Source organism: Dermochelys coriacea, chromosome 23, assembly GCF_009764565.3.
Source record: "Dermochelys coriacea isolate rDerCor1 chromosome 23, rDerCor1.pri.v4, whole genome shotgun sequence".
Classification (NCBI taxonomy): Eukaryota; Metazoa; Chordata; order Testudines; family Dermochelyidae; genus Dermochelys; species Dermochelys coriacea.
Window position 1 is genome coordinate 14,521,839 of NC_050090.1, and position 25,260 is coordinate 14,547,098.

The window sequence follows — 25,260 nt, forward strand, 5'->3', positions numbered from 1 at the left end:
GCTAGGCCCCCCCCCCAGCGCGCGTCAGCACAGCCCCGCCCCCGGCTCCTGCCCCCCGCCCCGCCCCCATCGCCCTTGAACCCCGCCCCGCCAGGCGCCGCCTAGAAGGGGAGGGGGGACGCTGCGCGGGGGGGGGCCGCGGAGACGCTGTCCCGCCCCCGGCTGATGCAAGGCGCCTCCGAGCCACGCTGGCCCCGCGCCCCCCGCCCGGCGGCAGGTGGGACCCGGGGGGCTGGGGCCGTGGGGGGGGGGGCTCCTAGCTGGGGGGGGTCGGCCCCGGGGGGCTGGGGCCGTGGGGGGGGGCTCCTAGCTCGGGGGGGTCGGTCCCGGGGGGCTGGGGCCGTGGGGGGGGGGGCTCCTAGCTCGGGGGGGTCGGTTCCCGGGGGGCTGGGGCCGTGGGGGGGGGCTCCTTGCTGGGGGGGGTCGGCCCCGGGGGGCTGGGGCCGTGGGGGGGGGCTCCTTGCTGGGGGGGTCGGCCCCGGGGGGCTGGGGCCGTGGGGGGGGGCTCCTAGCTGGGGGGGGTCGGCCCCGGGGGGCTGGGGCCGTGGGGGGGGGGCTCCTAGCTGGGGGGGGGTCGGCCCCGGGGGGCTGGGGCCGGTGGGGGGGGGCTCCTAGCTGGGGGGGGGTCGGCCCCGGGGGGCTGGGGCCGTTGGGGGGGGGGCTCCTAGCTGGGGGGGGTCGGCCCCGGGGGGCTGGGGCCGTTGGGGGGGGGCTCCTAGCTGGGGGGGGTCGGCCCCGGGGGGCTGGGGCACCTGGGTACAACCGTGCGCCCCCCCTTCTCTCAGGGGATGACTAGTTCTGTTGAAATTGATTGTGGGAACCCGGACTCCTGGGTTCTGTCCCTGGCTTGGCGGGGGGGGGCAGAGCGATACCCATTAGTCTTGTTTAACTTCCCTGTAATGTTGTGCATTTCGCCCTAATTATTCTTCCGCTGACACCCCTCGCCCGGCACTGGGACGCGGCTGACTCTGGGGCACGGGGGGCTGGGTATCCCGGGACCTCTTGCTTGGCACTGGGACGCGGCTGACTCTGGGGTGGGGCACGGGGGGCTGGGTATCCCGGGACCCCTTGCCTGGCACTGGGATGCGGCTGACTCTGGGGTGGGGCACGGGGGGCTGGGTATCCAGGGTCCCCTTGCCTGGCACTGGGATGCGGCTGACTCTGGGGTGGGGCACGGGGGCTGGGTATCCAGGGACCCCTTGCCTGGCACTGGGATGCGACTGACTCTGGGGTGGGGCACGGGGGACCGGGGTATATGGGGACCCCCCACCCGGCACTGGGATGCGGCTGACTTTGGGGTGTGGTGCGGGGCTGTTTGGGGCTGGTGCTGACAGGCGTGGATGGAGGCGCCTGCTGCACCCCTCGGAGCATGGAGGGGGCAGTTCAGTGCCTGGGGGGGAGGTTGGGCCAAGCTGTGGGTGTGACTCCTGACAGATCCTGGTATGGGATCACGGGAGTGGGGGGCATCTCCTTGGGGCTAAATGGGGTGAGGCGAGATCCTGTCCTCCTGTGCTGGGTTTGCAGGGGTGGGGGAGGCCTGCAGAAACGTGGGGCTCCCTGGCTGGGGGCACCGCTGGGGGGAAGATCACAGTGCTAAGCTCCCTGCCCCTCGTCCAGCCCCAAAGCAATTAGACTGCCTTGGTGTCATGCCCTGTGTATTTAAAGAGCTCCCCCCACCCCAGCCTGAGAGCTGCGGGGGGAGGGGAGTCCAATTGTGCGCTGGCCCCTGGCTCACCCACACGCTGGAGCTTGTCCAGAGCCCCCCACTGCCCCCGACACTGAGGTCCTTTGTGCCAGGCTGGCAGAGCCAGGCCCCGGGCAGCCCTGCTTGGCTTGACCCCCTGCTGGGCCTGGCACTGCCCCCTGGATGGGAGGAGAATCCCAGAGGCAGTGCTAAGCCAGAGCAGGTAGTGTGCGGGCAGGAGGGACCCTATAGATTGTCTGAAGGGGGGGGGTGGGTATGTGGTCCCTATAGATTTCCAGAGCTGTGGGGAGGGGCTGGGCCAATGAACCCTATAGATTTCCAGAGCCAGGGGGTTCTTTGTGGGGACCCTATAGGTTTTGGTCTCAGAGGAGTTCAGACCCTGTAGATTTCTGGTGCTGGGGCCCTCTAGATTTTGGTAACAGGGATGGCTGGGTGTATGGACCCTATAGGGTTTGACCACAGAGCTTGGGGGGCTGGGGGGGCCGACCTAGGGCTGGAGGGGGGCCAGTAGGGGGCACCCTCCCCTCGCAGGCAGTGCTGACCCCTATACCCAGCCCCCATGCCCCACCCCAGAGGGGCCACGTCCCAGCGCCAGGCGAGGGGTCCCCATGTGCCCAGCTCCCGTGCCCCACCCCAGAGGGGCTGCGTTCCAGCTCCAGGCAAGGGGTCTCCATATACCCAGCTCCCGCGCCCCACCCTGGAGTCAGCCTTGTCCCAGCCCCCCCTGTGTGAAGAGCCCCATCTGTCGTAATCACTCTGTTGGTTTTGTTTCTCGCAGGGTTTCATTTGGGCTCTGGGGGCCGGTGAGTGAATGTGATGGGGGTGTGGGCGGGCAGGCAGAGTTTGCGTGAGCAGCACACGTGTGTGCATCCGGTGCCCAAGCAGGGGGGCTGTGTTTGTAAGTGCGTGCAAGTGGGTGGTTCCCGGGGTCGGTGGGAGCTGGCGTGAACGAGCGTGCGAGCGAGTGTTCAGGCTCGGGCTGTTCCCATGCCAGCGTGCCTGGCCCCGGCCCCCTCCCGCCCGCCATGGAGAAGGTGAAGCCGGACGAGGAGGAGATGAGCCCCGAGGAGCCCCCCGCCCGCCCAGCCTGGAGCAACAAGGCCGAATACATCCTGGCGCAGGTCGGCTTCTCCGTGGGCCTTGGCAACGTCTGGCGCTTCCCCTACCTATGCCACCAGAATGGGGGAGGTGAGTGGGGGGCCCGGAGGGGGTGTCAATGATGGGGGGCAGGGCTGGGAATTGGGGGCAGGAAAAGGTTGATGGGGGGTGGAGGTCTGGGGTCTCCAGGAGTGTATCTCTGGGGGCTTGGGGTTTCTGTGGGTTGCTCCAGACCTGTAACCTCCCCCCGCCTCCCAGGAGCCTTCATCCTCCTCTACCTCCTGATCCTCCTGGTGGTAGGGATCCCCCTCTTCTTCCTGGAGCTGGCGGCCGGGCAGAGCATCCGCCAGGGCAGCATCGGGGTCTGGCAGCACTTCAGCCCCCACCTGGTCGGCATCGGTTTTGCCAGTTGCGTGGTGAGTGCGGGGGGCCCTCAGGGCACTGCTGTGGGGAAGCTTGCAGCACCGATGGAAAATTCATGCTGCGGGGGGCCTGGCCCTGTCCTGGGAAACGGGTCCCCATGTCCCTGCCCCATTCTGGGGGGAGAGGGTGTCCCAGCCCCAGGGGTGGGGTCCCTGTGTACCCAGGCCCGTCCCAGTGCTGGGCAAGGGGTCCCCAGCCAGGCTCACCCCTGTCTCTGTGCCAGGTCTGCGGGTTCGTTTCTCTCTATTACAACGTGATCATCGCCTGGAGCCTCTTCTACCTCGTTAACTCCTTCCGCTCCACCCTGCCCTGGGCCAGCTGCCCCCTCGGCGCCAACCACAGCCAGCCAGGTGGGTGCTACAGCCCGGCCCCCACCTGCCACTGGGGGGCGCCACCCTCCCTCCGGCCCCCGGCGCTGCTACAGATGGGGGGGGGTGCTGCCCGGTTCTTACCCAGCCGGGCTGTGGCAGGGGAGGGGGCACTGCCTGGTTCTGACCTGGCTGGGCTGGTGGGGGGGGGGAGGGGACAGGCGGGCGCTGCCCGGTTCTGACCCGGCTGGGCTCTGTGTTGGCAGAACCTGAATGTGCCCAGAGCTCCCCCACCACCTACTTCTGGTACCGGAAGGCGCTGGACGTGAGCAGCTCGATCGACGCCAGCGGGGGGGTGAGCCCAGCTCTGGCCGGCTACCTGCTGGCTGCCTGGACCCTGGTCTGTGGCGCCCTCATCCGGGGCATCAAGTCCTCCGGCAAGGTGAATTCTCTCCCCCCCCCCCCCGGTGCCCCCCAGCCCATTGCCACCCCCCTGCCCCCCCGGCCCATTGCTACCCCCAATGCCCACCCGGCCCCACACTGCCCCCTTCCCCTGCCCCCATGGCCACCCCAATGCCCACCCTGCCCCCCCGGCCCATTGCCCCCCCCGCTTCCCTATTGCCCTGCAGCCCACTGCCCCCCTCAGCCCATTGCAACCCAAAACTGCCCCCCGGGGCCCCCTTTCCGTGACCCCCTGTTGCCCTCCCACTGATCCCTCCCCCCACCCTGCTTCCACCCTCCTCATTACCCCCCCGTCTGTCTGCAGTGGGCAGGGGCTCAGGCCCAGATGCTGTGGAGGTTTCTGGGGGACTAACCCAAAACATCCGCCCCACAAGGTGTGGGAGGATTCGGGATGGGGTGAGCTGGGGGGGCCGTTGGGGCCCAGGTTGAGAGCCCCCCTCACTGCCCCCCTCCCCCCAGGTGCTGTATTTCAGCTCCCTCTTCCCCTACGTGGTGCTGCTCTGCTTCCTGGTGCGGGGGCTGCTGCTGGATGGGGCGGCCGACGGCGTCCGCATCATGTTCACCCCCCAGGTGAGCGCAGGGATGGGCCCCCCCAGCTGGATCCCCCGGCAGGAGTTCCAGCCTCCCCCGGCTGGATCGGGTCCCCCCCGGCCGGAATCCCTGGCACAAGCGCCAGCCCCCCCTCCCCGGCCAGATCCCCCAGCATGAGCGCCAGGCCCCTCATCACCGGCTGGCTCCCCCTGGCATGAGCACCAGCACGCCCCCCTCGGCCGAATTGGGCACCCCTGGCATGAGCGCCAGGCCCTCCATCCCCGGCCGGATCCCCTGGCATGAGACCCAACCTCTCTGGGCCAGATAAGTTCCCGCCCAACTAGAATACCTGGCACGAGCACCCCCAGCCGGATCGGGTCCCCCTACTCTCCCTGGGGCTGGACTGCCGGGACCCCCCACCGGGGCTGCAGGTGCCCAGCCCATGGCTCACGCCCAGCTGCCCGCAGCTGGCAGTCTGGGGCGACATGCAGGTCTGGCGCCAGGCAGCCACCCAGGTCTTCTTCTCGCTGGGGCTGGGCTTCGGGAGCGTCATCGCCTACTCCAGCTACAACGCCCGGCACAACGACTGCCACGCTGACGGGCTGCTGGTGGCCGGCGTCAACTTCCTCACCTCGCTGCTGGCCACCCTGGTCGTCTTTGCCGTGCTGGGCTTCCGGGCCACCACCGTCGCCAGGGCCTGCGTGGCAAGGTGAGCTGCTACCCCCCCCCCCGCACCTGTCCGCCCTCTCCCATGCCCGTCCCCCATGCCCTGCACGCGCTGACCCGGCCTCTCCCCTCCATCTGCCCCCCAGGAACATGGAGATGCTGGCCCAGCTGCTGGGGACCGGGGTCCTGTCCACCCTGGAGCTGCCCACCACAGACCCGGCGGCGCTGTCCCCGTCAAAGTACAGCGCCTGGTACCACAGGCTGTCCCCCGAGCGGGGCACCATGCTGCAGGGACACGGCATCACTGACTGCCGGCTGGAGGACGAGATGAACAAGGTGCCCAGGAACATGGGAGGGGTCCCCGTGTACCCTGCGCCCTGACCCCGGGGGGGGGGAGGCTGTGTAACCCACACCCCGACCCAGGAGGGGGGCCCCGTGTACCCTGCTCCACACCTGGGAGGGGGGCCCCATGTACCCACGCCCCAACTCCGGAGAACAGCACAATAAAGCCAATGGATTTCAAGAAGGCAGACTGTAGCAAACTCAGGGGGTTGGTAGGTAAAATCCACTGGGAAGCAAGTCTAAGGGGAAAAACAATTGATGACAGTCGGCTGTTTTTCAAGGAGACGTTATTAAGGGCACAAGAGGAAACTATCCCCCTGTGTCGGAAAGATGGGAAGTCTGGCCCGAGACCACCCTGGCTTAATCAGGAGATTGTCAATGATCTAAAACTCAAGAGTCCTACAAAAAGTGGAAACTGGGTCAAATTACAAGGGGTGAATATAAACAAATAACACAAGTATGTAGGGACCAAATTTGAAAGGCCAAGACACAAAGTGAGATCAGACTAGGTAGGGACATAAAAGGAAACAAGAAAACTTTCTACAAATACCTGAGAAGAAGACCAAGGACAGGGTAGGCCCGTTACTCGACGAGGGGGGGAAGACAATAACCGAAAACGTGGAAATGGCAGAGGTGCTTAATGACTTCTTGGTTTCAGTTTTCACCAAGAAGGTTGATGGTGATCAGATGTCTAACATAGTCAATGCCAGTGAAAATGAGGTAGGATCAGTGTCTAAAATAGGGAAAGAACAAGACAAAAATTATTTAGACAAGTTAGATGTCTTCAGATCACCAGGGCCTGATGAAATGCATCCTGGAATGCTCCAAGAGCTGACTCAGGAAATATCTGAGCCATTAGCAATTATCTCTGAAAAGTCCTGGAAGACGGGAGAGATTCCAGAAGACTGGAAAAGGGCAAATCTAGTGCCCATCTATAAAAAGGGGAATAAGGGCAACCTGAGGAATTACAGACCCTTCAGCTTAACTTCTGTACCCAGAAAGATAATGGAGCAAATAATTAAGCAATCAATTTGCAAACATCTAGAAGATAATAAGGTGATAAGTGACAGTCAGCATGGATTTGTCAAAAAACAAATCGTGTCAAATCAACCTGACAGCTTGCTTGGACAGGGTAACAAGCCTTGTGGCCGGGGGGGAAGCAGAAGACCTGCTAATCTTGACTTTAGTGAAGTTTTGATACTGTCTCGCGTGACCTTCTCATAAACAAACCAGGGAAATGCAACCTAGATGGAGCTACTATAAGGTGGGTGCAAAACTGGTTGGAAAACTCTTCCCAGAGAGTAGTTATCTGTGGTTCCCAGTTATGCAGGAAGGGCATCATGAGTGGGCTCCCGCAGGGATCGGTTCTGGGTCCGGTTCTGTTCAATATCTTCAGCAAGGATTTAGATAATGGCACAGAGAGGACATTGATAAAGTTTGCAGACGATACCGAACTGGGAGGGGTTGCAAGTGCTTTGGAGGATAGGATTAAACTTCAAAATGATCCAGACAAACTGGAGAAATGGCCGGAAGTAAATAGGATGAAATTAAATCGGGACAAATGCAAAGTTCTCCACTTCGGAAGGAACAATGAGTTGCATTCATACCAAACAGAAATGACGGCCTAGGAAGGGGTCCTGAGGAGAGGGATCTGGGGGTCAGAGTGGATCACAAGCTGAATATGAGTCAACAGTGTCACGCTGCTGCAGAAAAAGTGAACCTCATGCTGGGCTGTATCAGCAGGAGCGTTGTAAGCCAGACGCGAGAAGTGATTCGTCTGCGCTGATCTGGTCTCAGCTGGAGTCTTGGGTCCAGTTCTGGGCGCCACGTTTCAGGAGAGATGGGGCCAAATTGGAGAAAGTCCAGAGAAGAACGAGAAAAATGATTCAAGGTCTAGAAAACACAAGCTCTGGGGGAAGATTGAAAAACCAGGGTTTGTTTAGTCTGGAGAAGAAAAGACCGAGGGGACATGAGAACAGTCCTACGATTCTAGATACCCATGCCTCATGGGTGGGCCGCATCCCTGTACCGGGTGAGGGGCCCCTGCCCCCCAACCCAGAGGGGGCCCATATACCCAACTCTAGTGTCTCACCCCAGAGGACCTGCGTCCCAGCACCGGGCAAGGGGTCCCCGTGTAGCCAGTGCCTAACCCGGTCTCCATCTCTTCCCCCCCCCCCACAGGGCGTGGAGGGCACCGGCCTGGCCTTCATCACCTTCACGGAGGCCATGACCCTGTTCCCGGCCTCCCCGTTCTGGTCCGTCCTCTTCTTCCTCATGCTGCTGAACCTGGGGCTGAGCACCATGCTGGGGAACATGCAGGGCATCCTCACCCCCCTGCTGGACCACTACCCCGCCCTGCAGCGCCGTGCCGCCCTCTTCACCGGTAGGGCGGGGCCCGGGGGGAGAAGCGGGTGTATGTGCATGACTCTGCACGTGGGGGGATTTGCACATGAATGGGGGAAGATTTTTGGGGTGCCAGGCTCTTTTCTCAGGTGCAGGGGGAACATGGGGGTCCCAGGCTGTCTCTGCCCTAGGGTTGCCCCGGTTTTCACTGCCAACCGGGCTGTTAAAAATCCGGGCAGCGGGGCTAAGGCGGCTCCCTGCCTGCCCTGGCTTCGCACGGCTCCACCGCTCCCGGGGGCTGCAGGGACCTGGTGTCCACTTCCTGGGAGCCGCAGTAAGCGCTGACGGGACCCCCTGCCCCAGCCTGGAGCCTGCACCCCAACCCCTGCCCCAGGCCGGAGCCCCCTCCTTCATCCCAAACCCCTCATCTCTGGCCCTACTCCAAAGTCCTCCCCACACCCCAACCCCCTGTCCCAGCTCAGAGCCCGCACCCCCAGCTGGATCCCACATCCCCTCCCACACTCCAAACCCTGGGCCCCAGCCTAGTGAAAAGGGGGGGGATGGAGTGAGCAGGGGCGGGGCCTTGGGGAAGGGGTGGGGCAGGGGCGGGGCCAAAGTGTTCGGTTTTGTGCTATTAGAAAGTTGGGAACCCAACTCTGCCCTCCTGTACTGTGGGGGGGGACGCGAGGGTCCCAGGCTCTCCCCCCTCATCCAGGTCTGTGCTGTGGGGAGACATGGGGGTCCCAGGTTCTTTTCCCCCCCCAGTGCTGTTGTGGGGGGACGTGGGGGTCCCAGGTTCTTTCCCCCCCAGTGCTGTTGTGGGGGGATGTGGGGGTCCCAGGCTCTTTCCCCCCCGCCAGTGCTGTGTTGTGGGGGAACATGGGGGTCCCAGGCTCGCTTGCTCTCTCCCCCTGCCAGTGCTGTGTTGTGGGGGGACATGGGGGTCCCAGGCTCGCTCTCTCTCCCCCCCAGTGCTGTGTTGCGTAAGCGGGTTCCTGCTGGGGCTGATGTTTGTGCAACGCTCGGGCAGCTACTTCGTCTCCATGTTTGACGACTACTCAGCCACCCTGCCCCTGGTGGCTGTCGTGGCCTGCGAGGCCGTGGCCGTGGCCTGGGTCTACGGGACGGACAGGTACCCGTCCCTCCCCCCCCCCCCCCCCGGGCCTATAGGGTGGACAGGTACCCGTCCCTCCTTTTCTCCCCCCCCCCCCCCGGCCTACAGGGTGGACAGGTACCCGTCCCTCCTTTTCTCCCCCCCCCCCCCCCGGCCTACAGGGTGGACAGGTACTTGTCCCTCCTTTTCTCCCCCCCCCGGGCCTACAGGATGGACAGGTACCTTCCCCCCCGGGGGTCCTTCCCCCCCCGGGCCTACAGGATGGACAGGTACCTTCCCCCCCGGGGGTCCTTCTCCCCCCCCCGGGCCTACAGGATGGACAGGTACCCACCCCTCCTTCCCCAACCCCCCCGGGCCTACAGGACGGACAGGTACCCGCCCCGCCTTCCCCCCCGGGCCTACAGGACGGACAGGTACCCGCCCCGCCTTCCCCCCCCGGGGGTCCTCTTCCCTCCCCCCCCGGGCCTGCAGGATGGACAGGTACCCACCCCTCCTTCCCCCCCAGCCTACAGGGTAGACAAGTATCCGCCCCCTGCCCCTCCCACCTCCCGGGGCCCCCTGCCCTTCCTCCTCAAGTGTCCCTCCCCTCCCCCCTGGTGCGTGGCTCTGTGGGGGGGCTGGGGAGCCCCAGGTCTGGCCCCCCCTCCCCCGTGACTGACCCCTGTCCCCCTGCAGGTTCCTGGGGGAGGTGGAGATCATGCTGGGCTGGAAGCCCTGGGGCCGGGGTTGGCGGCCCTGGCGGCTCTATGGCTGCATGTGGCGTTACAGCAGCCTGCTGGCCATGCTGGGGCTGCTGCTGGCCAGCCTGGGGCAGATCTGCCGCAGCCCCCCCACCTACCAGGCCTGGGACCGGACGCAGGTGAGACTCCCTGGGCGGGGAGGCGGGATGCCGGGGCAGAGGGGCCCGTGGGTGGGATCTGGGCAGGGAGCTGGGGCAGACGGACCCCTGGGGCGGGGAGGCGGGACGCCGGGGCAGAGGGGCCTGTGGGTTGGACCTGGGTGGGGAGCTGGGGCAGACGGATCTGTGGGTCGGGTCTGGGCACAGGGAGCCATGGGTCGCATCTGGGCAGGGAGGTGGGATGCCGGGGCGGAGGGGCCCGTGGGTCGGGTCTGGGCGGGGAGCCGGGACGCCGGGGCAGATGGGCACACAGACCCTGGCAGGTTTGATCCTCGGCCCCTCTCACAGGTGGAGGAGACGCGGGTGCCGTACCCGCCCTGGGCGCTGGCCATGCTGATCTCGCTCATCGTCCTGGCCACCCTGCCCATCCCCGCGCTCTACCTCCGGCAGCTGGTGTGGGAGTGGCAGACACGGCGCCGCCAGCAGGGGGCGCCCCCCCGAGCGGAGCCGGGGCAGGAGGAGGAGGAGAGCCCGGCTGACCCCGAGCGCTCGGCCAACGGGTACCTGCCCGTCTGCACCCAGGAGCCCCCCGGGCAGGGAGAAGAGGCCAGGGCCTCCTTACGGGGGGAGCCAAAGTAATGGGGGGGAGACAAGGGGGTGGAAGGCAAAGGTCAGAGGTCATTGGAGGGGAGCATCTGTGACCCCTGCCCATGAGTGGGGCTGGATCTCCATGGTTTGTGCCCCCCTGCCCAGGGCGGGCACTAGGCCCGATTGGTGGAGCTGGGAGAGAGCGAAGGACTCCCATTGGTAGGTCACAAGAAGGCGCCTTCTCTGATTGGTGGAGGAGGAAGCGCTGATCGGTTGGTGCCCGGAGCCAAAAGACCAATAAGGGGAAGGAAGAACAAAGCAACTCCTGATTGGCAGACCCATGCGGCATAGTGGCCTCTGATTGGTGGAGCAAAACACTGCAGGCTCTGATTGGTGGGCTGAAGAGGATTTCTCCCCCCCATCCTCCAAAGGAGGGGGCGGGGAGGGGAGACCAACCTGCTGTGCATGGTCCCCTCACCCCCTTCTCTCTTCTTTACACGTGGGGTGGCCATGTTGTTCCCAGGGCGTTGCCCAGGGGCAGCCATGTTGTCTTCCTCCCAATGCCACCTGCCCCAGGGCATGTGTCCCATCCTCTGTCCCCATCTTTGGGGCCTTCTTAGAAACGTGCTGTTAACTAACCCCTCTCCTGTTGGGTCTGGAGCCATCAGCCCCCCACACTTGCCAAGCCTGGCCTAGCTGGGCCCCACACAAGTGCCTAAGCCTCTGAGGGAACAGGGGGGTGTCTGTTGCCAAGATATACGGCCAGATTTCGTTGTTGGGGTCCAGGCCATTGACAGTCACAGCCCAAGGTCCCCCAATGCTGCCCCCTGCTGCTATCTACACCAGTTGTTGCAACAATATGGAGGGGGAAAGCCCTGTGTGGATCCAGCTGCTGTGTTGGCGGAGGGCAGCTGCTGTCTATGCTGTGGTAGCAACAGTGACATAGGAGAGCAGGGTCTGTGGGGCTGGCTGGCCCTGCTGGCTCCGGCTCCCACATTGCACTGGTCTGAACTTGTAGGGGCGGCAGTCGGACACCTGGGGCCTCTTTTTAAAGGGAAAGTTGCCACGATGCTGTTGGTCCTGGTGTGTTTTGGCAGGCCAGTGGCGTGGGTCTTATTCCCCCTTGTGCTAACACCGTAGCCCACCCATAGACTCCAGGGCTAAGAACAGAGCAGGACTGAGCCCCACAGCGTTAATGCATTGTCATCTAGCCATTCCCCTTCCATCCCCCACGTCATCCAATCCCCATCTATCCATGCCCCATGGCTCCATTTCCCTCCTTCCCCTGCCCCAAAGTGCCTCCAGGGCTAAGCCCCTCTCTCTGTCTGACCCACTGGTCCTAGAACGAGAAGATTCTGTCTGATGGACCCTGACAGCCACAACTGTCCATGCAGGGAGGGGACTGGGCCAGGCCTCCGCATTCCTGGGTTCAGTTCTTGGCCTGGCCGCCGGCTCCCCTGCCTTGCTGGACCTCAGTTTTCCCCATTATAAAATGGGGGTCGCGCTTCCTTAAGCTGTTTAGATTGTAAATTTCTCAGAGCAGGCTGATCTCGCTGTGGTGCTGAGCAGTTTGGAGGGTGAAGGGGGGAGAATCCGGAAATCGCCCACTTTTCGGGAGCTCTTGCTGGCCCGCAGGTGCCAGGGATGGGCTGGAGTTCCATGGCGGGAGGGTGTGTTATTGACTGTATCGTTTTCAAGGTGCTATTCTTGCCTGAAGAATAAAGGTGTTTTGCTTACACCGAGCAGGGTGGTGATTGCGAGCCCGCAGGGAGAGACCAGAGCATGCTGCAGGCAGTTGTTGGTGACGGCGGTAGAGCCAGGCGCGGAGCCCTGACTAGGTTGTGGGGGGAGATGTGGGCGCAATGGCCCTGCCCGGTGCCCCAGGGTTACATGGAGCTGGGGTGACGGCTGCTCCCTAGTGCTATACCATGGCACGCGTGTGGCACCAGCTGTGCACCCCACCACCGCCTTTGCTCCACATGGGCTCTGCTCAATCATGGCAATGGCCTGCGTCTGACGACTGCCTCTTGCGGCCCATAGGTGTGTGGCTGAGGCTCCTGTCTGCAGTGCCCCCAGGATGGCCCTGAGCTGGGTGGGGCTCGTCCCCAGTGCTCACAGTGTGGCCTGGAGCCTGTCATGGAGTGTGGGGGAGACAAGGCCCTGCACCCCCCACTTCCTGCAATTCACTGTGACTCTCAGCTGGCCAGTAACACAGAAGGTTTATTCCAACAGGAGCACAGCCCAAAACAGAGTTTGTAGGTGCAGAGACCAGGACCCCTCAGTCAGGTTCCTCTGGGGGCGTGGGGAACCCAGACCTGGATTCTGGGTCTCCCCAGCTAGCTCCAAATGGAAACCCCTTCCTGCTGCCTCCCCCAGCGTCACCTGGCCCCAGCCCCCTCCTGGGCTCAGGTTACGCAGGGAAACCGCCACCGTTTGTGCTGGCCTCCAGGTATCATCCCTCAGCGAAGTCACTCCCGTAATTCCCATCCCCAGCTAGTGTTGGAGCAGCACCCCAAGGAAACCGAGGCACGCCCCGTGTTAGCAGAGACAGTAAACTAGTAAAACTCCCCTGCCCCGGGCCAGGTTAACACTCCCCCCTCCCGGCCCCGTCCCGGGTCTCGGCCCTGGTGCTCCCAGCGTGGCCCTGAGCTGGGGGGGTCTCGGTGCCCTTGGCAGGGACGTGCCTGGGCTGGGGGGGCCCAAAGGGGGAGTGGGTCACAGGGAGGGTCATGAAGGGGTCAGCAGGTCAGGGCTGGGTCAGAGGTCACAGGGGGTGGGGGCAGGGGTCACAGGCCCCCGCTTGTCTCGCTGTCCCTTTAATGCCCCCGGCGTGTGACGTCACTTCCTGCTTCGCCATCACGTGCCCCCGCCGGGTCCCTTCCGCCCGCGTGACGCAGGGGACGCGTCACCGCCCCGCCCGTCGCTTCACGTGAACCTCCCCCGGCTCCTCCCCCTCCCGCCCGCGCGGGTCACGTGGGCCCGGCGGGCTGCGGTCACGTGGGTGCGGCGATGGCGGCGGCTCCGGGCGGGGAGAGCGAGAGCGGCCGGGGGGGCGGCGGTGAGCAGAGGGCGGGGCTCGGACGCCTGGGTCCCCTCGCGGGCGGGACGGGCTCGGAGCCCGGACGCCTGGGTCCTCTCGTGGGTGGGGGCGCGGGCGGCGGCGGGGGGGCTCGGAGCCCGGACGCCTGGGTCCTCTCGCGGGCGCGGGCGGGGGGGAGGAGGCTCGGAGCCCGGACGCCTGGGTCCTCTCGCGGCTGGGGGTGGGGGCGGGGGGGGCTCGGAGCCCGGACGCCTGGGTCCTCTCGCGGCGGGGCCGGGGCGGGGGAGGCCGGGAGCCCCTCGGCCCCCCTGTGATGGGGGCTCCGGGCCCGGGTCTGTCTCTGTGCAGGGGCCACGTCAGATCAAATCCTGCAGACGGGAGCGGTGCTGCTGCAGGGGTGAGCGGGGCGGTGTCGGGGGGCTGGGGGTTCAGGTACAGGGGGGCGGGGCGGTGTCGGGGGGGCTGGGGGTTCAGGTACAGGGGGCGGGGCGGTGTCGGGGGGCTGGGGGTTCAGGTACAGGGGGCGGGGCGGTGTCGGGGGACCTGGGGGTTCAGGTACAGGGGGGCGGGGCGGTGTCGGGGGGCTGGGGGTTCAGGTACAGGGGGCGGGGCGGTGTCGGGGGGCTGGGGGTTCAGGTACAGGGGGGCGGGGCGGTGTCGGGGAGCTGGGGGTTCAGGTACAGGGGGGCGGGGCGGTGTCGGGGGGCTGGGGGTTCAGGTACAGGGGGGCGGGGCGGTGTCGGGGGGCTGGGGGTTCAGGTACAGGGGGGCGGGGCGGTGTCAGGGAGCTGGGGGTTCAGGTACAGGGGGGCGGGGCGGTGTCGGGCGGCTGGGGGTTCAGGTACAGGGGGCGGGGCGGTGTCGGGGGCTGGGGGTTCAGGTACAGGGGGCGGGGCGGTGTCGGGGACCTGGGGGTTCAGGTACAGGGGGGCGGGGCGGTGTCGGGGGGCTGGGGGTTCAGGTACAGGGGGGCGGGGCGGTGTCGGGGGGCTGGGGGTTCAGGTACAGGGGGGCGGGGCGGTGTCGGGGGGCTGGGGGTTCAGGTACAGGGGGGCGGGGCGGTGTCGGGGGGCTGGGGGTTCAGGTACAGGGGGGCGGGGCGGTGTCGGGGGCGGGGGGTTCAGGTACAGGGGGGCGGGGCGGTGTCGGGGGGCTGGGTGTTCAGGTACAGGGGGGCGGGGCGGTGTCAGGGAGCTGGGGGTTCAGGTACAGGGGGGCGGGGCGGTGTCGGGCGGCTGGGGGTTCAGGTACAGGGGGCGGGGCGGTGTCGGGGGCGGGGGGTTCAGGTACAGGGGGCGGGGCGGTGTCGGGGAGCTGGGGGTTCAGGTACAGGGGGGCGGGGCGGTGTCGGGTGGCTGGGGGTTCAGGTACAGGGGGCGGGTCGGTGTCGGGCGGCTGGGGGTTCAGGTACAGGGGGGCGGGGCGGTGTCAGGGAGCTGGGGGTTCAGGTACAGGGGGGCGGGGCGGTGTCGGGCGGCTGGGGGTTCAGGTACAGGGGGCGGGGCGGTGTCGGGGACCTGGGGGTTCAGGTACAGGGGGGCGGGGCGGTGTCGGGCGGCTGGGGGTTCAGGTACAGGGGGCGGGTCGGTGTCGGGCGGCTGGGGGTTCAGGTACAGGGGGGCGGGGCGGTGTCGGGGACCTGGGGGTTCAGGTACAGGGGGGCGGGGCGGTGTCAGGGAGCTGGGGGTTCAGGTACAGGGGGGCGGGGCGGTGTCGGGGGGCTGGGGGTTCAGGTACAGGGGGCGGGTCGGTGTCGGGGAGCTGGGGGTTCAGGTACAGGGGGGCGGGGCGGTGTCAGGGAGCTGGGGGTTCAGGTACAGGGGGCGGGTCGGTGTCGGGCAGCTGGGGGTTCAGGTACAGGGGGCGGGGCGGTGTCAGGGAGCTGGGGGTTCAGGTACAGGGGGGCGGGGCGGTGTCGGGGGGCTGGGGGTTCAGGTACAGGGGGCGGGGCGGTGTCGGGCGGCTGGGGGTTCAGGTACAGGGGGCGGGGCGGTGTCGGGGACCTGGGGGTTCAGGTACAGGGGGGCGGGGCGGTGTCGGGGGGCTGGGGGTTCAGGTACAGGGGGCGGGGCGGTGTCGGGGGGCTGGGGGTTCAGGTACAGGGGGGCGGGGCGGTGTCGGGGAGCTGGGGGTTCAGGTACAGGGGGGCGGGGCGGTGTCGGGGGGCTGGGGGTTCAGGTACAGGGGGGCGGGGCGGTGTCGGGGGGCTGGGGGTTCAGGTACAGGGGGGCGGGGCGGTGTCGGGGGGCTGGGGGTTCAGGTACCGGGGGGCGGGGCGGTGTCAGGGAGCTGGGGGTTCAGGTACAGGGGGGCGGGGCGGTGTCGGGCGGCTGGGGGTTCAGGTACAGGGGGCGGGGCGGTGTCGGGGGCTGGGGGTTCAGGTACAGGGGGCGGGGCGGTGTCGGGGACCTGGGGGTTCAGGTACAGGGGGGCGGGGCGGTGTCGGGGGGCTGGGGGTTCAGGTACAGGGGGGCGGGGCGGTGTCGGGGGGCTGGGGGTTCAGGTACAGGGGGGCGGGGCGGTGTCGGGGGGCTGGGGGTTCAGGTACAGGGGGGCGGGGCGGTGTCGGGGGGCTGGGGGTTCAGGTACAGGGGGGCGGGGCGGTGTCAGGGAGCTGGGGGTTCAGGTACAGGGGGGCGGGGCGGTGTCGGGCGGCTGGGGGTTCAGGTACAGGGGGCGGGGCGGTGTCGGGGGCTGGGGGTTCAGGTACAGGGGACGGGGGGTTCAGGTACAGGGGGGCGGGGCGGTGTCGGGGGGCTGGGGGTTCAGGTACAGGGGGGCGGGGCGGTGTCGGGGGGCTGGGGGTTCAGGTACAGGGGGGCGGGGCGGTGTCGGGGGGCTGGGGGTTCAGGTACAGGGGGGCGGGGCGGTGTCGGGTGGCTGGGGGTTCAGGTACAGGGGGGCGGGGCGGTGTCGGGGGGCTGGGGGTTCAGGTACAGGGGGGCGGGGCGGTGTCGGGCGGCTGGGGGTTCAGGTACAGGGGGCGGGGCGGTGTCGGGGGCTGGGGGTTCAGGTACAGGGGGCGGGGCGGTGTCGGGGACCTGGGGGTTCAGGTACAGGGGGGCGGGGCGGTGTCGGGGGGCTGGGGGTTCAGGTACAGGGGGCGGGTCGGTGTCGGGGAGCTGGGGGTTCAGGTACAGGGGGGCGGGGCGGTGTCAGGGAGCTGGGGGTTCGGTACAGGGGGCGGGTCGGTGTCGGGCAGCTGGGGGTTCAGGTACAGGGGGCGGGGCGGTGTCAGGGAGCTGGGGGTTCAGGTACAGGGGGGCGGGGCGGTGTCGGGGGGCTGGGGGTTCAGGTACAGGGGGCGGGGCGGTGTCGGGCGGCTGGGGGTTCAGGTACAGGGGGCGGGGCGGTGTCGGGGACCTGGGGGTTCAGGTACAGGGGGGCGGGGCGGTGTCGGGGGGCTGGGGGTTCAGGTACAGGGGGCGGGGCGGTGTCGGGGGGCTGGGGGTTCAGGTACAGGGGGGCGGGGCGGTGTCGGGGAGCTGGGGGTTCAGGTACAGGGGGGCGGGGCGGTGTCGGGGGGCTGGGGTTCAGGTACAGGGGGGCGGGGCGGTGTCGGGGGGCTGGGGGTTCAGGTACAGGGGGGCGGGGCGGTGTCAGGGAGCTGGGGGTTCAGGTACAGGGGGGCGGGGCGGTGTCGGGCGGCTGGGGGTTCAGGTACAGGGGGCGGGGCGGTGTCGGGGGCTGGGGGTTCAGGTACAGGGGGCGGGGCGGTGTCGGGGACCTGGGGGTTCAGGTACAGGGGGGCGGGGCGGTGTCGGGGGGCTGGGGGTTCAGGTACAGGGGGCGGGGCGGTGTCGGGGGGCTGGGGGTTCAGGTACAGGGGGGCGGGGCGGTGTCGGGGAGCTGGGGGTTCAGGTACAGGGGGGCGGGGCGGTGTCGGGGGGCTGGGGGTTCAGGTACAGGGGGGCGGGGCGTGTCGGGGGGCTGGGGGTTCAGGTACAGGGGGGCGGGGCGGTGTCAGGGAGCTGGGGGTTCAGGTACAGGGGGGCGGGGCGGTGTCGGGCGGCTGGGGGTTCAGGTACAGGGGGCGGGGCGGTGTCGGGGACCTGGGGGTTCAGGTACAGGGGGGCGGGGCGGTGTCGGGGGGCTGGGGGTTCAGGTACAGGGGGGCGGGGCGGTGTCGGGGGGCTGGGGGTTCAGGTACAGGGGGGCGGGGCGGTGTCGGGGGCTGGGGGTTCAGGTACAGGGGGGCGGGGCGGTGTCGGGGGGCTGGGGGTTCAGGTACAGGGGGGCGGGGCGGTGTCAGGGAGCTGGGGGTTCAGGTACAGGGGGGCGGGGCGGTGTCGGGCGGCTGGGGGTTCAGGTACAGGGGGCGGGGCGGTGTCGGGGGCTGGGGGTTCAGGTACAGGGGGCGGGGCGGTGTCGGGGACCTGGGGGTTCAGGTACAGGGGGGCGGGGCGGTGTCGGGTGGCTGGGGGTTCAGGTACAGGGGGCGGGTCGGTGTCGGGCGGCTGGGGGTTCAGGTACAGGGGGGCGGGGCGGTGTCAGGGAGCTGGGGGTTCAGGTACAGGGGGGCGGGGCGGTGTCGGGCGGCTGGGGGTTCAGGTACAGGGGGCGGGGCGGTGTCGGGGACCTGGGGGTTCAGGTACAGGGGGGCGGGGCGGTGTCGGGCGGCTGGGGGTTCAGGTACAGGGGGGCGGGTCGGTGTCGGGCGGCTGGGGGTTCAGGTACAGGGGGGCGGGGCGGTGTCGGGGACCTGGGGGTTCAGGTACAGGGGGGCGGGGCGGTGTCAGGGAGCTGGGGGTTCAGGTACAGGGGGGGCGGGGCGGTGTCGGGGGGCTGGGGGTTCAGGTACAGGGGGCGGGTCGGTGTCGGGGAGCTGGGGGTTCAGGTACAGGGGGGCGGGGCGGTGTCAGGGAGCTGGGGGTTCAGGTACAGGGGGCGGGTCGGTGTCGGGCAGCTGGGGGTTCAGGTACAGGGGGCGGGGCGGTGTCAGGGAGCTGGGGGTTCAGGTACAGGGGGGGCGGGGCGGTGTCGGGGGGCTGGGGGTTCAGGTACAGGGGACGGGGGGTTCAGGTACAGGGGGCGGGGCGGTGTCGGGGAGCTGGGGGTTCAGGTACACGGGGGCGGGGCGGTGTCGGGGGGCTGGGGGTTCAGGTACAGGGGACGGGGGGTTCAGGTACACGGGGGCGGGGCGGTGTCGGGGAGCTGGGGGTTCAGGTACACGGGGGTGGGGCGGTGTCGGGGAGCGGGGGGTTCAGGTACGGGGGGTGGGGCGGTGTCGGGGAGCTGGGGGTTCAGGTACAGGGGGGTGGGGCGGTGTCGGGGGGCTGGGGGTTCAGGTACAGGGGGCGGGACAGTGTCGGGGGCTGGGGGTTCAGGTACAGGGGAGCGGGGTGGTGTCGGGGGGCTGGGGGTTCAGGTACAGGGGACGGGGGGTTCAGGTACCGGGGGGCGGGGCGGTGTCGGGGAGCGGGGGGTTCAGGTACGGGGGGCGGGGCGGTGTCGGGGAGCGGGGGGTTCAGGTACGGGGGGTGGGGCGGTGTCTGGGAGCTGGGGGTTCAGGTACGGGGGCGGGGCGGTGTCGGGGAGCGGGGGGTTCAGGTACGGGGGATGGGGCGGTGTCAGGGGTCTGGGGGTTCAGGAATGGGGCCATGTTGCAGGGAATGGGGCCATGTCGGGGGAGGACGGGGCCGTGTCGGGGGGCTGGGGGTTCAGGTGTAGGGCCGTGTTCGGGGGGCTGGGGTTCAGGTACAGGGCCATGTCGGGGGGGGACAGGGCCGTGTCAGGGGGCTGGGGGTTTAGGTATGGGGCCATGTCAGGGGGGGACGGGGCCGTGTCGGGGGACTGGGGGTTCAGGGATGGGGCTGTGTTGCGGGGGGATGGGGCCATGTCGGGGGGTTGGGGGCTGCGTCTGAGCGTCGGGCGCCCCCCTGACCCCGTCCCCCCGCGGCAGGTTCATCCGGGACCGGGTCCAGCGCTGTGGGGACGCCCAGGCTGTGGAGCTGAGCCGGGCAGAGCTGGGAGGGCCGGAGCCCCCCCTCTGCGACGAGAACACCAAGCGGCTCAGCGAGTGCCTGCGGCGCATCGGAGATGAGCTCGACAGCAACACCGAGCTGCAGAGGTGGGGGTGGCTCCCCCCCTCCACCACCAATCTCACCCCTTGCCCTGGGGGGCCTACCCCATCTGGTTCCATGGGGCTCTATGGCCTCTGGCAGTCCCCTCTGCCTTGTGCCAGCCCCACAGAGACCCCTCCCCTCCAGGTCTCTCCTAGGTCCCCCTCCGGACTCTTGGGTCGGTCTCTCTGTCCTGGTTAGCCTCCAGCCTCGACCAGCTGCCTACCCCAGCTCCTTTGGGACCCGGCTGCTTCCCCCCTCCCCACTCCGTCCATCCCCAGACAAGTCTCAACCCTCCCTGACTCCAGCTGCCCCCTCTTCCATGTTAACGCTTCTCCAAGTGGGGAAACTGAGGCAGGGGTTCTCACTTTTTCGGCCCCTCTTCCTCTGGGGCGACAGGATTGTCCCGCGGCAATTGATGGGGGCTGTTCCCCCCAGCCCGTGGAGGGGTAATTTCCCCCCCCCCGCAGCATGGCTCTAACCCTCTGTCCCCCGCAGTATGATTGACCGGGTGGGGGCCCACGCCCCCAAGGACGTCTTCTTCCGGGTGGCCGCCGAGATGTTCTCCGACAGGACCTTCAACTGGGGCCGGGTCGTGGCGCTCTTCTACTTCGCCTGCAAGCTGGTGCTCAAGGTGGGGTGGCTGGGAGACCCCTCCCTTTCCTCCTCCCCAGCTGTGAAACCCCTGCCCCCCCCCCATGACCCTCTGCTACCCCTCCCCTGGCTGTGAGGTCCCTCCCACCCCCTACAGCCTTTCTGCTACCCCCTCCCCCTGGCTGTGAGACCCCTCGCCACCGGACAGCCCCCGGCTGCCCTTTCCCTCTCGGATATGCGCCCCCTTCCCTGCTGCTGCTGACCCCTCCCACTGGTTCACCTGCTGCCCCCCTCTCCCTCCAGGCTCTGTGCACCAAGGTCCCGGAGCTGGTGCGGACCATCGTGGGCTGGACATTGGAGTACCTCCGGGAGCATGTGCTGGCCTGGATCCAGGCCCAGGGAGGATGGGTGAGTCCAGCCAGAGCCGCCCTCCTTCCCCCACTTCCCTACCAGGCTGCATGCAAATGAGGCACTGTCCTCATTTGCATAGCTAGCGATGTGTGACCGGGTGCCTGGTAGCGCCGCATGACCTCCAAAGCCGGTGGGTTATTCTACAGTTAGATTCACCAAACCGATAACGAAACTGCTTCGGCGGCACCAGGCTGGTTAACCAGGCACCAGCCCCACCTCTTGGCTCCCGTCCACCCGCACTGGGCTGATCTAGCGAGGGGTGACTGAACGCCTAATTCACCCTGCATCGGGTTCTCCCCGTCCCAAGGCATCAGACACGTCCCCCCCCACAGGTCAGCCCGTGTCCCGGCCTTTCCCCGAACCCCACTCTGCCGGCCCTTCCTCCAGTTCTAACTGGGGTTTGGGAACCACAACCCTTCGGGCAGGTTCCTGGCAGGGATGCGACCGGCTCGCGGCATCTCTCTTGGGACTTACAGGAGCTGGGCAGGGCCTCGGGCCGTAGCTCAAAATGCTCCTTGTACTTGGAAATCCGCGGGCCAGAGAATCAGTGACGCACTGGAGACGTCGCCAGGGGGTTTTATGTCCTCGGCCACGGGCCTGGGAAGGGACTAGCCCAAACGCAGCCCCTGCATGTGGAAAGTCACTAGCCAAGCTGGAGTCCGAGCTCACAGGGCCCCGAGGTGTTTGGCTGTGTGGCTGGGGTGACCGTTGGCCCCTCGCTGTCCGAGGAGAAGGGTTCGCTGGAGAATTGACTCGCGCTGGGCTGACGGGGGTGGGTGTAAACTGCCCTGTGGGCGTCTCCCCACCAGGAACAAACCCAGCCAGGGTATGGACATAGAGCCAATGTGTCCAGAGACAGTCTAGAGTCCTGCCTCCCAGCCCCCACCCTCCCGCTCTAACCACTAGACCCCACTCTCCCGAGAGCCGGTCAGAGAACCCAGGAATCCTGGCTGCCAGATCCCTCCACTCCCTCCCACCCCACTTTCCTCCCAGAACTGGGGAGAGAACCCAGGAGTCCTGGCTCCCAGCCCAGTTCCAAACGCACTAGACTCTGCTGCCTCCCCAGTGACCCCTAAACCATTGTGTGGCGCTGCCCCCACCCCAGAGCCAATTGCATGTCAGCCTCATTCCCATGATGGTTCAGTGGTGCCCTTTGTTCTCCCCCCCCACCACCCAGGACGGCCTCCTCTCCTACTTCGGCACACCCACCTGGCAGACCATCACCATCTTTGCTGCCGGCGTCCTCACCGCCTCCCTCACCATCTGGAAGATGTCATAGGGTGGGGAGGGGTGCGCTCCGCAGCACCCCACGTCCGGCTGGACTGCGCTGGGCTCCCGGGGGGCCGGCTCCCCTCGTCCAGCCTTGCTCCCTCCCCGATTCCTGGTGCCTTGTATACAACTCGGAACAAACCTCTCGGGACCCCACGCTGTGACGGCCTGGCCCGGCCCACACCTCCTGGATCGGGACAGAGTCGTCGGGGGACACAGCCGCTCCGTGTGGCAGGATGCCCTCCTGCATCTGGGGCAGAGACTTGAGAGGCCTTGAGCCCCACCCGGGGCTGGTCAGCATTTAACTCCCTGACAGGCTGGCTGCGCACGGGGAATCCTGGGCCAAGATCTCGGGGGCTGGAGCCGGTTCCCGGTGTCAGGAGCTGAACTTGGGCCAAAATCTCCCAGGGGCTGGAGCCGGTTCCAACATCAGGGGCTGAACTTGGGCCGAGATCCCGGGGGCTGGAGCCGGCGCCGGGGGCTGGGCTGAGGCTGAACTGGGGCCAAGATCTCAGGGGCTGGAGCCGGTTCCAGAAGCAGGGGCTGAGATCTCGGGGGCTGGAGCTGGGGCCGGTGCCGGGGACTGGGCTGAGGCTGAACTGGGGCCAAGATCTCAGGGGCTGGGGCTGGGGGCTGGGCTGGGGCCGGTTCCGGGGGCTGGGGCTGAACTGGGCCCAAGATCTCGGGCTGGAGCTGGTTCTGGCGCTGAGGGCTGAGCTTAGTCGGGCGGGCTCAGGCCTGGCTGCCCGTGACCTGAGGGACTCAGTTTCCTTCCCTGAAACACCTGTTGGGGGGGCCCCCCTCTGCTGCCAGCGCCCCAGGTGAGCAGGTGCAGCCCCCTGCCTGTTTCATTTGCTCATAACCCCCCCGCCTCCCAGTACCTCCGTGGGGATTTCCCATCCCAGCCCCCCCAGCCTGGCAGGGCCCCCCACAAGGGTGCCTCTGTCCAGGGTACCCCAGCGCCAGGTGCCTCTCTCCTCCCGCCCCCCCAGTGCTGTGCACAGCACCTTCCCAAGGCATAAGATCTGGTTGCCCTCTCACTCCAGTGTGGCCTTAGGGCCCCCTTCAAAACCCTGCTGGGGGGGCTGTTTTCTGGGATGCCCCCCTAGCAGGAGAATCCTTGTACAGAGCACTCACAACAGTACTGTAGTGGGGGAAGGGACTGGCCCCATCTTCCACCCCCCCCACCGCTATCTCTTCCCCCCCCTCCCCCGTTTGTACTGTAACTAACTTAATCTTGTTTGTAAAGCGATGTGTTCTCTCAGGTATGGAGGGGGCCTGTATGGGGGCTGACCCCTTCCCTAGCAGCCGTGTCCCCCCCTTCAGCCCACTGGTAAACTCTTGGGGGGGGAACAGCAGGCAGCTCCCCGATTTGCCCCGAATGTCCCTCTGCAGCCACCAGCTGGGGGAGGGCGGGGGGTTGGCAGGAACTTTGCGGGGATGGAGGGGATGCTGCTCCCAGCTGTGATGGGGGGGGTGGGGCAGAACAATGGTTCCTGGCTTAGGCCCCTCCCCCCCCCCCCGAAAGGCTGGTTGGGGTGTGGCGGATGAGAGGAGAGCAGCTGGCAGGATCCCACCCCCCAGGCGCACATGCTGCTGGGGGCTCTTAGCACATCTGGAGCTGACCCACCACCACCCACCCACCAGGCTGGGATCTCTCAGCCCTTTGAACCAGGGGGGGCTGAGCCAGGAGCATGCGCCGATGAAGGGGGTGGGGGGGCAGTACTTGAAATGATTGGGGGGGTGGAGTCAGGGAGTATGTGATGTCATGGATGGGTGGCGCCAATAGGGCAGGAATGGTGATGTAATGAATTTGGGGGTTGGCTGTGATGTCATGGGTGGGGCGGGGCTATTAGGAAGGGACTGATGTAATGGATTTGGGGGTGTGATGTCATGGGTGGTGATGTAATGAATTTGGGGGTTGGGTGTGATGTCACATGTGGGGCGGGGCTATTAAGAAGGGACTGATGATGTAATTAATTTAGAGGAAACATAATTTTAACCTCGTCTCATTCCGATCCCTGTTCTGTGCCCCTCCCCCCCAGCGTACCTCATCCCCTCCCCCGCTGGGGGCCCCCCACGCTGCCCGCCCCCATGCACTGACTTTCTGCCCAGTATCCTGTGTCCATGTACTGCCTCTGGGGTGTCCCCCCACCCTGGCTAGTGGCTGCGCCCCCTGGCTCAGAAGTGGGGGGGGGGGTCAGCCAGAGGGGAGGGGTCTGTAGCGGGCAGAGATCCTCCCTCCCACCCCTGTGGGGGCCTCGGCTGCCAGTGCCTCTGGACTCTGTGTTTTTTTTATATCTCTTTTGTATTTCTACTCAGTGATCATCACCCCCCGCATCCATTTGTCTGTCCCCCCCCATCGATCCGTCAGTCCCCCCATCTGTGTCACTCCCCCCCCATCCCTATCTCGCCCCCGACCGGGGTCTCTGTATTTAAGATTCTTCCTTTGTAATTTTTTCTACTGTGGCTGTTTTGATACCGGGGGGGGGGGAGTTGTGTGTAAAATAAAATAAACTGTAAGGACAGAAGCTGGTAGGGTCTTACATGTGGGGGTGGGGACCAAGACGGGTGCTGCAAGCTTCCCCCTAGCAGTGCCCCCAGCTGGCGGAGCAGAGAGGGACATGGGCCAGAACCTCTCATCGTTGCTGTTCCCAGTCCCACGGGCCTCCTGCCCTGGGTCACACTCGGGGCCCATCAACCCTGGCATCCTGGCTCCTGCTGCTCCAGTGGGTGGGGCAGGGAACCCCTTTCAGCCATGGGACAGGGGAAGTTCCCCACCCGAGGGCTGGAGGTGGCTCAGCGGCCGCTGAGCGAGCAGGTGGCAGGTAGTTCCACAGGCCCCTAGGGGCTGGCTCACAGCTGGAGCCTGGCCCCACAGCATGGGGGATGGGGGAGCTGAGACCAAAGAAAGGGTTAACACCCTAGCTACTGCTTTATACTAGTGCCAGTCAGCCCCACCCGGATCAGGGCCACTATCACTCAGCTCCCCTCCCAGAGCCAGAAGAGAACCCAGGAGTCCTGGCTCCCAGCACCCCCTGCTCTAGCCACTAGAGCGGGCCGGCCGTAGGCCCAATGGCACCCAGGCAAGGAGCCCCCTCCAGTTAAACTTTCAAATGCCATATTTCTGATTGTAGCCCGTTTCACGAGGGCAACACACGGTTCGCACGCGCAATTCACCCCTGCCCTGTACGGCACTATGTTTGCCCGCCGGGCTGTGTGGAGTCAGGTTTGTTCCTGCCACAGATAAGAAAATCATTCGGTTCCTCTGAGCTCCTAGGAGCGTTTCATGTGGAGGAACAACTGGCACGTGCAGACAGCCCCCCAAACCTGGCACTCCAGAGACCTAACCCCCCCCCCCCCGTGTGTGGAATAGCCCCGTTCTCTGCCTGCTCTGTTCATCAGTCAGGCCTAACCTGGGATCCCCCAGTTTGGGTTCATTGGTGCCTGGGAAACAAATCTGGGC

General features: G+C 66.8%; 2 protein-coding genes across 2 annotated transcripts; both read left to right on the forward strand.

Moving 5' to 3' along the window:
- The first annotated feature begins 66 nt into the window (after positions 1 to 66).
- Positions 67 to 12,156, forward strand: SLC6A16 (solute carrier family 6 member 16). The gene is made up of 12 exons (XM_043501272.1): positions 67 to 217; positions 2,484 to 2,893; positions 3,062 to 3,219; positions 3,450 to 3,576; positions 3,801 to 3,976; positions 4,456 to 4,566; positions 4,995 to 5,236; positions 5,340 to 5,529; positions 7,717 to 7,918; positions 8,851 to 9,010; positions 9,668 to 9,851; positions 10,179 to 12,156. Exons 2-12 carry the CDS (start codon positions 2,731 to 2,733, stop codon positions 10,467 to 10,469), a joined length of 2,004 nt encoding a protein of 667 aa, XP_043357207.1. The 5' UTR covers positions 67 to 217; positions 2,484 to 2,730; the 3' UTR covers positions 10,470 to 12,156.
- Positions 12,157 to 13,251: 1,095 nt separating this feature from the next.
- Positions 13,252 to 22,912, forward strand: LOC119847078 (apoptosis regulator BAX-like). Its single transcript, XM_038381464.2, has 6 exons — positions 13,252 to 13,476; positions 13,807 to 13,855; positions 19,361 to 19,528; positions 20,019 to 20,154; positions 20,418 to 20,522; positions 21,703 to 22,912. Exons 1-6 carry the CDS (start codon positions 13,428 to 13,430, stop codon positions 21,802 to 21,804), a joined length of 609 nt encoding a protein of 202 aa, XP_038237392.1. The 5' UTR covers positions 13,252 to 13,427; the 3' UTR covers positions 21,805 to 22,912.
- The last annotated feature ends 2,348 nt before the right edge of the window (positions 22,913 to 25,260 follow it).